The sequence below is a fragment of the Hyla sarda genome, chromosome 7, assembly GCF_029499605.1.
Source record: "Hyla sarda isolate aHylSar1 chromosome 7, aHylSar1.hap1, whole genome shotgun sequence".
In the NCBI taxonomy this organism is placed as follows: Eukaryota; Metazoa; Chordata; class Amphibia; order Anura; family Hylidae; genus Hyla; species Hyla sarda.
The window spans coordinates 56,170,821-56,183,045 of NC_079195.1; the positions used below are offsets into that span (position 1 = coordinate 56,170,821).

The 12,225-nt window shown below is 43.3% G+C and overlaps 1 protein-coding gene across 5 annotated transcripts in view; it reads right to left on the reverse strand.

The window, feature by feature from the left end:
- Positions 1–10,416: 10,416 nt before the first annotated feature.
- The window catches only part of LOC130281729 (short/branched chain specific acyl-CoA dehydrogenase, mitochondrial-like), a 31,918-nt gene continuing 30,109 nt past the window's right edge, over positions 10,417–12,225 (reverse strand). For 2 of the 5 annotated variants that reach the window (XM_056529265.1, XM_056529266.1), the window contains one exon: positions 10,417–12,170. In XM_056529265.1, coding sequence (XP_056385240.1) covers positions 12,100–12,170 — 71 coding nt within the window. In that variant the 3' untranslated portion in view covers positions 10,417–12,099. The remainder of the gene's footprint in view (positions 12,171–12,225) is intronic. The other 3 variants (XM_056529264.1, XM_056529267.1, XM_056529263.1) reach the window with 2 other exon arrangements.

A 12,225-nucleotide genomic window follows, 5' to 3' on the forward strand; every position in this document is an offset into this window, starting at 1 on the left:
AATATTTCACTCATCCCACCCGTGTCACATCTATAGTCACCAGGAAGCTGAGATTGGAGGACTGGTTTGTTATAGATTTTATAGATAACAGGTAAAGTCATTTGTATTAAATATTCACTAATCCAGAGCAGATTTTTTTGCATATTAACCCTAAGATTAATATTCTTGGTGGGTTCTTGTTCTTATTATTTTTGTTTTTATACTACCAATGTTTTACCAATCCATCGAAAATCACTGAAGACCACAATATTCCCCCCTTGGCATAGCCAGGCACAGGGATGGCTAAAGAAGACCTACCAGTGCCATCCTCTAGTACCATGTTCCTATACAACAGATACGTGCCAATCCAATCTGGTGGAACATGTATGTGCCAGAGTGGAACCATGAAAAAAAGGTTTTTAGGTCACTTATGTGACTGTACTCAAATCCAATATTGTCCCACACGTCACATCTATAGGAGTCCAGGAAGTTGACACTAGTGGAGTTGTTTGTCTGCATCATCACTGGAGTATCCAAAACCTCTAAACCGTTTTCCCTATTAAGAAAAGAAAGATAGTTTCAGATGGGGGAATGGCTATGATGAAATATGTGGATGGACATGAAATGAGGCATGGGTAATAAAAATGGGAGAAATGGTAATGAAATGGGAGAAAAATTGTCATGAAATGGGGAATTAGATATGAAATGGGAAGAAATTGTCATGAAATGGGGGAATTAGATATTTAATGTTCATGAAATGGGGAATTACCGTAGATATGAATTGTGGGGGGGTGGTCATGAAATGGTGGATTAGATATGAAATGGGGGGAATGGTCATGAAATGGGGGAATTAGATATGAAATGGGAGGAAATTGTCATGAAATGGGGGAATTAGATATGAAATGGGAGGAAATTGTCATGAAATGGGGGAATTAGATATTTAATGTTCATGAAATGGGGAATTAGATATGAATTGAGGGGGGTGGTCATGAAATGGTGGATTAGATATGAAATGGGGGGAATGGTCATGAAATGGGGGAATTAGATATGAAATGGGCAGAATGGTCACAAAATGGAGGGGATGGAATGGGGGGGATTTTATCATTTGTTTATTATATCTCAATTACAATATTTACCTCCATAATTGCAATATGACATTTTCTCCAAATCGTGCCGCCCTATTTGCCATCATGGTCTGGGTTTCTGAACATCATCCCTAGGGCACTATACATATATGGATACTGATTGCAATATGGTGGAATTGGTCTTTCATTTCCAGAGAACACAAATGGAAACCACCAAACCGCCCAACCTGTCATACATGGCTCCCTCCATCCACCCGACTACATAATTACATAACCCAAAATACATGAAAATTAAAGGCCGCTTCTAACAAGCCATCTGAGATCAATCATAAAATGAGATTACTATGAAGACTGCAGGAAGTGCGGTATTATCTCTGACAGTCCCTGATCATGGAGTGGGGGAGCACTGAAGACCCCCCCCCCCCTCTTCCCTTGCTTCAAGATAGCAAATTGTTTGAGTTTTCAGCAGGAAATTAATGTGTAATCTGTGCATTGTTCCCTGCTTGCCTGCACTCTTATTCCTCGCTCCTCCTGACACCCTACGCCATTGTGCGGGGGCCACTTGATAGGAGAATAATTAGAGGCGAGAGGCTCCGTGTTTAAAGAGAAAACCGCTTTGCCACTGTAACGTGTGATCAGAATAATAGTATTTTCATGAAAGACGGCAATTACATTTATTAACTGGGACAGGCCTGGCAGTGAGGAAATTAAGTAAAGGGTGAGTTTATAAAAAGACACAAAAAGAGCCCCCTTCCATATCCACACCGCTCCCACTGGGCTCCTTTCATCTGCCTCTCACGAGCTGCAATGCTCCTGCCGAGACGTAACTGGAACATAAATATCTGCAGCTTACCAATAAAGCCATCTTAACCTTTGGAGATGAAGGATCTGGATATAGGCTCCATTGTGCTCCAGTAACTGGGGGTTCACTTTTTATGCAAAAAGACAAAAATCTCTTTTCCAATTCATTCACCTGAATATTGCTTTCTCTTCACTTGTAAAACCCAGATTCCTAATTGACTGTTTAGAGAATTGTCTCATTGGGATTAACACGTCCCCCTCCAAGTATATTTCAAGGAGGTCTTAGGTGTATTCTTGTCTATGGATCAACAGGAACTTGTCAGAATAAAAATCGGAAACAATATTTTTAATTAACAGTCAGCAGATAAAGGTTTTAAAAATTTTTTTTTTTAATGGTGCACTGAGGTGCGACACAATGTTCTAAACTTAACCCCTTAAAGGGGTACTCCGCTGCTCGAGCTCGTGATGGCATAGCCCCGCCCCCTCAATGCAAGTCTATGGGAGGGGGCAAACTGTTGAAACGCTGGAGCCGGCAGCTCGTGACGTCATAGCCCCACCCCTCGTGATGTCACGCCACGCCCCCTCAATGCAAGTCTATGGGAGGGGGCGTGACGCTGTCACGCCCCCTCCCATAGACTTGCATTGAGGGGGCAGGGCGGGACATCATGAGGAGGCGAGGCTATGATGTCACGAGCTCCCGGCTCGAGCGTTTCAACAGTTTGCCCCCTCCCATAGACTTGCATTGAGGGGGCGGGGCTATGCCATCACGAGCTCCCGATTCCGATTCCAGTGTTCGGAACAGTTTGTTCCAAACGCTGAGCAGCGGACTACCCCTTTAAGGACATCGGTATTTTTTATTGTTTCCTCTTTCATTTTTTCCTCCTTGCCTTCTAATAGCCATAACGCTTTCAATTTCCACCTACAGACCCATAGGAGGCCTTGTTCCCCCCCCCCCCCCCCCCACAAATTTTTCTACGTAATGGCATCACTCATTTCACTATAAAATCTACGATGAACCCAATAAAAAAAAACATATTTTGGGGAACAAAATTGAAATTAAAATATAATTTTGCAACTTTTAGGGCTTTCTAATTTATTTATTTTTTTTTGGGGGGGGGGAGTTTTTTTTTTTTTTTACAAAGTGCACTTTTTAGTAAAAATTACTTATGTTTTTTCATTAGGTCCATATAGTAAAATTATAACCAATTTATATAGTTTTTTTTATTACATTATTACTTTTTTTCGGACACCTCTCTTTCACTTTTCCATATATGGGAGTTCATCTTTTGCACCGTGATCTGTAGTTTTTATCGGTACCATTTTTTTTTTTTTGATGGGACTTTATAAATTTTTTTTCTGGTATATGAAGTGACCAATATACAGCAATTTTAGACTTTGGTATTATTTTACGTTTACGCCATTGACCGCATGGTTTCATTAACCTTATATTTTAATAGTTCCGATATTTACGAATGCGTAGATACTACATATATTTATGTTTGATAATGCTGCCTACTTTTCACTTGAATTCTCTGGCTGAGGGTGTGGCAGTTGATCACTACATCTGGTAAACTCATCAGGCTGCTAGGGCTGGAGCTTACCCAGGTGAACTCAATAGACTCATAAGTGCGTTGAGGTCAGTTCACACAATGTGGAGTCTGATGTATTTTCTTATTCAAAGTGTGTTTATTTTTTTTATTTTTTTAAGAACTATTGCCATCAGGCAAAAAAATGTTGACCTATAATCACGATTAAGGTGTTTTAAGAAGGATGGAAATCTTTAGGCTTTCTTCGCACATTTAATTTTTAAAGCATTTTTCACACATTACTACCACATTTTGTCTGTTTCTGCTGCGATTCTCTTAAAATTGATGTAAAAAAATTAAAATAAAAAATTTCTGTCATTTGCGTAATTGTGGTAAAATAGCATCTTTATTAAAGTGATTTTTTCTGTATCAACTGGCTCCAGAAAGTTAAACAGATTTGTAAAAAAAATCTTAATCCTTTCAGTACTTATGAGCTACTGAAGTTGAGTTGTTCTTTTCTGTCTAAGTGCTCTCTGATGACACGTGTCTTGGGAACCGCCCAGTTTAGAAGCAAATCCCCATAGCAAAACTCTGTGCAGTTCCCGAGACAAGCAGAGATGTCAGCAGAGAGCACTGTTGCCAGACAGAAAAGAACAACTCAACTTCAGCAGCTGATAATTATTGGAAGGATAAAGATTTTTTAATAGAAGTCATTTACAAATCTGTTTATCTTTCTGGAGCCAGTTGATATATAAAAAAAATGTTTTTTCCTGGAATACCCCTTTAACTGATTTGAGAAGAAAAGAAGCTACCAGGAACCCATTATCCTCCAGTGCTGTTCTATTTCAAAACGGTAACCTACCTGGAGTGGCCAAAAGTACAAGGTGTTTAGTTCTCAGGGACATGGCCAAGGTAAGGAAGGGTAAAACCCAAGCACCATTGATCAAGACACATAGGGTGAAATGTAAAGAGGCAGATTTTTCGAAGGTTTTATGGACTGGATCAGTAACAGACACAGAGCTCCAATTCAGTTGAGATACCAGCAAGGTAAAGGTAGGGTACTAGTTAAAAAGACCTTTATTGGGTTGAAGATGGACTCAAAATCAACCTCCAAACCTACTGCCAAGTTTAAGAAGACACTTTCTTAAAGCAGTCTGTATCTTTTAAGACCATTATCTTTATGCACCGGACAATGCTCCATTGCATGCAACAAAGTACTCCACTGCATAACTAGCCAGTAAAGTTCTTAAAGGGGTACTCCGCTGCTCAGCGTTTGGAACAAACTGTTCCGAACGCTGGAGCCGACAGCTTGTGACATCATAGCCCCGCCCCCTCATGACGTCACATCCTGCCCCTTCAATGCAAGTCTATGGGAGGGCGGCTGTCACTCCCCCTCCCATAGACTTGCATTGAAAGGTGGGGCGTGAGGTCATGAGGGGGCAGAGCTATGACGTCACAAGCTCCCGGGGCCGGCTCCAGCGTTTGTTCCAAACGCTGAGCAGCGGAGTACCCCTTTAAAGATAAAAAAAATTATTGTCTACAGGTCAAGAAACTGACAGACTCCATCCAAGGAAGACTTGTGACTGTTACTGAAAAGAAGGGTGGCTACATATATTGGTCACCATTTTGTTTTTTTAATATTCTCAATTTATCGGGAGAAAATAAACCGGTGAGATGGCAAAATTTCAATTTTTCCTTTAGTCGCATAATATTTGTGCACAAAATAGATAATCTATTTAGATTATCTAAATAATAAAGCCAAAACCTCACTTTTAAAACGTGTGTAGGTAGCTACAACCAGACAATAGATACAATAGAATTGTTACCAGACGAGTACTAATGAGAAAAGGTTGTGTATCCCCTACAACCTGCAAATGTATGTAGTGGGGGTACACTTTCCTCAAGTATGGGCTTGATTAAAACCAATGTATCCAAAACCTCACTTTTACTTTCTATAATGTTCAGGTTTAAAGGGGTACTCCGGCCCTAAGACATTTTATCCCCTATGCAAAGGGGCCGGAGTATCGTGACGTCACGACTAAGCCCCGTGTGATGTCACGTCCATGACGTCACGTCATGACGCGGAGTCATGACGTCACGATACTCCGGCCCCATGGTCGGCACCCGGCAGTTTGTGAGCTGGCAGCACGGCGTGCAGCTTAAAGAAGTGGGTGCCGAATGCAATATTGCGGGGGTCCCCAGCGGCGGGACCACAGCGGTCAGACATCTTATCCCCTATCCTTTGGATAGGGGATAAGATGTCTTAGGGCCGGAGTACCCCTTTAAGGTTTATAAACATTTTGGATTGACGGACAGCAAAGTATTTGTTCAATAATAAATGAATATAACAATTATAAAATGAATCTCCAAATATACAACTTACTTAATTACTGTGCATATGCAGTTGATGATACTCCATATTCTCAGAGACACCATCGGGCCCCCGAATGCGGAAAAAGATAACCCCTTCCACTTCTCATGCGGTGGGCCTGCACAGAAACTGAACACTTGCGGTTTTCCCCACAGATTACAGCTGACCGCTGGGGAAGCCTACTAATAAATGGGAATTGCCCAAAGTAGAGAACCCATTTTAGTCATGTCCCTTGGTTCTCAACCTTGCTTTAAGGGAAAGAAAAAGTAAAAACAGAGGACACGCACCCTGTGAAGCCTGTATGGACAGATAGGCAATGAATGAACGTTAGTGATGCACTCACCGGATTGTGTTGTGCTGAGAGAACAACACCTGTAATGGTAAGTGAGAAAATATCCAAACATGATGAAGGGTCCGATCCCTGGACCAGAAGCGCGTTGAAGTGTGCCCAATAGAATCACCTTGTACTTTACCATACCATTGGGTAATTTATTTGGAGGAACAGCGCCTCATCGATCGCATTGTTTGCCCTTTTGGAAGGTTAACCTGGCTTTAAGAGAGCTTTTTAGGTTTTTGGGGCATCACACAATGTCCCAACATCTGACAAGTGAGGAGAACAGCATTCCGACACTGTTCTCCTCAGCTCTATGCGGGAGGGGAAGCGGTAGCTTCCAGTCCCTCTCGCCTCGTTCTCCATCAGATGAGCCCAGACTGACTTGATTGACAGCCAGAGAGCAGAGGTTTTCCCATGTACAGAGCTCACTCTTCCCAAAACTGGATACCAGTCACAGTGGGCCCGGTTTAAAGTTGTTTTATTGCTCTATGCAGCATGGCATAAAGCTCAAGAGAATGGCATTGAAATGCTGTCTTCTCACCGGTCTGGGGCTAAGGCTGGTGCGTGAGGCCCCTGGGACCAGATAGGTTCTTTTTCAATTCCATCACTAATTTGGTCTTCTCCCCTCCCACAATGCATATAAAAGGACTCTCAAACTCCACTCAGAATTTTTTTTATTTCAATTTTCTCATTGTAACAAAGATAAATTAATTAAAATAAAGTGCTAACAATTGTAGAAAGTACTGCCATGCTTACAGTGAGACTGCCCAAAAATGTCCTTTTCTTTTAGTTTTGTTAATATGACAGTAACAGACAAAACCCAGTGGCACTCGTCCTCAGGATGTGTGTGGGATTACAACTTAAATGGAACTGGACTGCAATACCACACACAAAATGAGGAGAAGTGTGGTGCTGTTTTTTGGAAAAAAAAAGTAGCTGTATTTCCATTCCTGGATTATCCTCTTTAAATGTATGCTGCTCAAAAAAAATAAAGGGAACACTTAAACAACACAATGTAACTCCAAGTCAATGACACGTCTGTGAAATCCCACTGTCCAATCAGGAAGCAACACTGATTGACAATCAATTTCACATGCTGTTGTGCAAATGGAACAGACAACAGGTGGAAATTATAGGCAATTAGCAAGACACCCCTAATAAAGGAGTGGTTCTGCAGGTGGTGACCATAGATCACTTCTCAGTTCCTATGCTTACTGGCTGATGTTTTGATCACTTTTGAATGCTGGCGGTGCTTTCACTCTAGTGGTAGCATGAGATGGAGTTTACAACCCACACAAGTGGCTCAGGTAGTGAAGCTCATCCAGGATGGCACATCAATGCGAGCTGTGGCAAGAAGGTTTGCTGTGTCTGTCAGCGTAGTGTCCAGAGCATGGAGGCACTACCAGGAGACAGGCCAGTACATCAGGAGACATGGAGGAGGCTGTAGGAGGGCAACAACCCAGCAGCAGGACCGCTACCTCCACCTTTGTGCAAGGAGGCCTGCAAAATTACCTCCAGCGGGCCAAAAATGTGCATGTGTCCACTCAAACGGTCAGAAACAGACTTCATGAGGGTGGTATGAGGGCCCGACGTCCACAGGTGGGGGTTGTGCTTACAGCCCAACACCGTGCAGGACGTTTGGCATTTGCCAGAGAACACCAAGATTGGCAAATAAGCCACTGGCGCCCTGTGCTCTTCACAGATGCAAGCAGGTTCACACTGAGCACATGTGACAGAGTCTGGAGACGCATGGAGAACATTCTGCTGCCTGCAACAACCTCCAGCATGACCGGTTTGGCGGTGGGTCAGTAATGGTGTGGGGTGGCATTTCTTTGGGGAGCCGCACAGCCCTCCATGTGCTTGCCAGAGGTAGCCTGACTGCCATTAGGTACCGAGATGAGATCCTCAGACCCCTTGTGCTGGTGCGGTTGGCCCTGGGTTCCTCCTAATGCAAGACAATGCTAGACCTCATGTGGCTGGAATGTGTCAGCAGTTCCTGCAAGAGGAAGGCATTGGTGCTATGGACTGTCCCGCCTGTTCCCCAGACCTGAATCCGATTGAGCACATCTGGGACATCATGTCTCGCTCCATCCACCAACGCCACGTTGCAGCACAGACTGTCCAGGAGTTGGGGGATGCTTTAGTCCAGGTCTGGGAGGAGATCCCTCAGGAGACCATCCTCCACCTCATCAGGAGCAAGCCCAGGCATTGTAGGAAGGTCATTCGGGCACGTGGAGGCCACACACACTACTGAGCCTCATTGTGACTTGTTTTAAGGACATTACATCAAAGTTGGATCAGCCTGTAGTGTGGTTTTCTTCTTTGATTTTGAGTGTGACTCCATATCCAGACCTCCAGGGGTTGTTACATTTTATTTCCATTGATAATTTTTGTGTGATTTTGTTGTCAGCAAATTCAACTATGTAAAGACGAAAGTTTTTCATACGATTAGTTCATTCATTCAGATCCAGGGTGTGTTATCTTAGTGTTCCCTTTATTTCTTTGAGAAAAATTTAAATTACTTTTGTCTGTGGATTACTCACCTTTTGCTATATTTAGTGTTAAAAGGAGTTTTTTTCCCCACAAAGACAACTATTTTGTAAAGACACATTGAGGTGCATTTACTAATCTTTTACTATGTAGTCTGGTTTTTACCCTGTTTTTTTCTACTTCATTTTTGACTATGTGCGACAAAATTACTAAATTGTTGCACGGTGTTAATAAATTTGGCACACATAGGCAAAAGTGGGAAATTTACTTCATGTAGTAGAAAAAATAGTCTTGTTCCTTTTTCCTGCTGTCTGAATAGGTTTGGCTGCTAGGTTTCCTTCTGGATCTTTTGTTTTTGAGTTTTTTTTTTAGCTTTTTCACCACATCTAAATAATTCAATAACTAAATTGTAGTCATGGCTCAGAATAGTGGTAAAAGGCGTTTAGTGTGTGTGTGTGTTTATTACATTTTTTTAACACTGTTTTTTCTCCCTAAATGTACTTACTCTTTTTTTTGTTACTTCTTCTACAGATCCTTGTATCCTGTGGACTCCTTCGGATTCGGTGGACTACTTCAACGACCAGCGTTTTTCTTTGCTTGATGTTAATAAAATGGTTAACGAGGGCTTGTTGGGGAGTGTTTTTTTGTAATAAAATTTTTTTTAAACCTGCTTTTTTTTTTTTTTTTTTACTTGACTGGACAGGCTTAGTAGTGGAAGCTGTCTTACAGACGGAGTCCATTACTAAGCCGGGCTTAGTGTTAGCCACAAAAACAACTAGCGCTAACCCCCAATTATTACCCCGGTACCCAACGCCACAGGGGTGCCAGGAAGAGCCGGTACCAACAGGCCCGGAGCGTCAAAAATGGCGCTCCTGGGCCTAGGCGGTAACAGGCTGGCGTTATTTAGGCTGGGGAGGGCCAGTAACAATGGTCCTCGCCCACCCTGGTAATGTCAGGCTGTTACTGTTTGGTTGGTATTTGGCTGAGAATAAAAATAGGGGGGACCCTATGTGTTTTTTTTTCCAATATTTAATCATTAAAAAAAAACAAAAAAAAACGCATAGGGTCCCCCCTATTTTTATTCTCAGCCAAATACCAACCAAACAGTAACAGCCTGACATTACCAGGGTGGACGAGGACCATTGTTACTGGCCCTCCCCAGCCTAAATAACGCCAGCCTGTTACCGCCTAGGCCCAGGAGCACCATTTTTGACGCTCCGAGCCTGTTGGTACCGGCTCTTCCCTGCACCGCTGTGGCGTTGGGTACCGGGTAATAATTGGGGGCTAACGCTAAGCCCAACTTAGTAATGGACTCCGTCTATAAGACAGCTTCCACTACTAAGACTGTCAAGTAAAGTAAGGAAAAAACACAACAGGTTTAAAAAAATTTTTATTACAAAAAACACTCCCCCACAAGCCCTCGTTAACCATTTTATTAAAATCAAACCAAGAAAAACGCTGGACATCGAAGTAGTCCACCGAATCCGAAGGAGTCCACAGGATACACAGATCAGAAATGAGAAGAAAAAAAAATGGGTTAGTACATTTATTATCACCTGCTCACACATCTCACGCCACGCACGACTACAACTGCCAGCATGCCCTTACAGTAAGGACATGCTGGGAGTTGTAGTTGTGTGGTGCAGGAGATGTGTGGGCAAGTGACAAGCTTGTCCGCTGCCCCCAGCTGCAGGACTACAACTCCCAGCATGCCCTTACAGTAAGGTGGGGCGGAGGGCATGCTGGGAGGGGCCAAAGGCTGTCCAGGCATGCTGGGAGTTGTAGTCTTGCAACAGCTGGAGGCACCCTGGTTGGGAAACACTGGCCTAAAACAGTGTTTCCCAACCAGGGTGCCTCCAGATGTTGCAAAACTACAACACCCAGCATGCCCTGACAGCCAAAGCCTTTGGCTGTCAGGGCAGGAGCCCGGGCTGACATTACAGTGCAGCCACCCGAGCTCCTCATACTGCCTCCCCGCTACCCACACTTATGGGGACACTGATATACATCCCCCCCTTGTCTCCCGCCCGCACCGCTCAGCTCCCGCTGCTACAAGACTACAACTCCCAGCGTGTCCTCACTGTAAGGGCATGCTGGAACTTGTAGTCTTGCAACAGTTAGCAGACAGATGGGAGTTGTGTGGCGCTGGCAGGTGAGAGGGGGGGGGGGGATGTAAATCACTGCAGTGTCCCTGTAGTGAAGTGAGGGTAGCGGGGAGAAAGTATGTCGGAGCCCGGGCGGCAGTAGCTTTTCCTGCTCCATGTTGGAGCTGGAGTAAATTTTGTCAATTTTTACAACCGTTGCGACTGTTTACTGCGCAGCTGCGACTGTCGCAGTTAATAAATACCTGACCACTACAAGTCAAAAATGCAAACTAGCGTAAATCAAGCGGGAAAAAAATTTGACTTTCTAGCTCTTGCTAGAGAAAGTCGCACGAAAAATAGGGTAGGCGCAATTGCGACAATTTTGCGCCAAAAATAGTCAGAAAAAAATGACTAAACCCCTTAGTAAATGCCCCTCATTGTCTCTTTGGGAACAGATTTCTGTGCTGGTCATAGTTGGGGTTCTGTGCAGAGAACCCCTCTGTATGATGTCAATAAGCCCTAATGAGGCCATAATGAGACAACCTGTTTATGGTGTCAGAAAGTATAATAAAGCAACTTACTACTATAATGTTATTAGCCATACTGCACAGATCTCTCCATATCAGCTCTGCTCTCTCCCTTGTAGCTGTGACATCACATCCTACAGAGCTACCGGCCCTGCTCCCCCCTCCCCTTCTGTCTGCTGAGGACCAGGCGAGTGATGTGAAGGAGGGGAACTCATATTACTGCCGAGTAGGAAGCCTTTTTCAGTCACAGTAGTTTCAGTCAGAACAGGCTAACTGCTGTCTTATTTACAATGCTTCCTGTTGCCCTAAAATCTAATAAGCAGTAATAGGAGTTTCCATCTTCACATCAATGGTCTTGTCCTGAGCACACAGGAGGGGTGTAAGGAACAGGGACGGGAGCGGTATGTGATGTCACAGCCACAAGCCAGACAGCTCAGCTGATAATGGATCCGTATAACTAACAACATTATATTATCAAGTCGCTTTCTTATACTTTTTGACACCATACACCGGTTGTTTCTTTTCCTGGACAACCCCTTTAGGGTCTAGACATGTAACATTAAAAGGATTTGTGTAAAAATTTCCTTAACAGGAATAACTTGAAAAAAATAAAATCTAAAAGTAGGAGAGGAGGATAGAGGTTGCAGTAGAAAGAAGACACTGATGAGGATATTTCTGTTCATCCAAGGTTTACGGGGTAATTGGTAGAGAATTCCTTAAAGTGCAGCAATAGCTGTAGATTGTACTGACTAGGACTTTCAATTATCATCTACAGCAGATCACAGAATGAATCACTGAGGAGGAGGCAATGATCAGATGCGTTGGTAGATTGTGATGATTTTTCATTGATAAAGATGTGGACATTCATGGTTGAGATGGATCAGATGCTGCAGCGCTGCTTTTCAGTTCTCCTTATCTATCATCCTGGCGATTGTGTTCAGCTGGATGATGGAGGTTCCTTCATATATTGCACCTGGAATTTTTTTACACAATTTAACAGGGTTATTAAAGGGGTACTCCACTGGCTA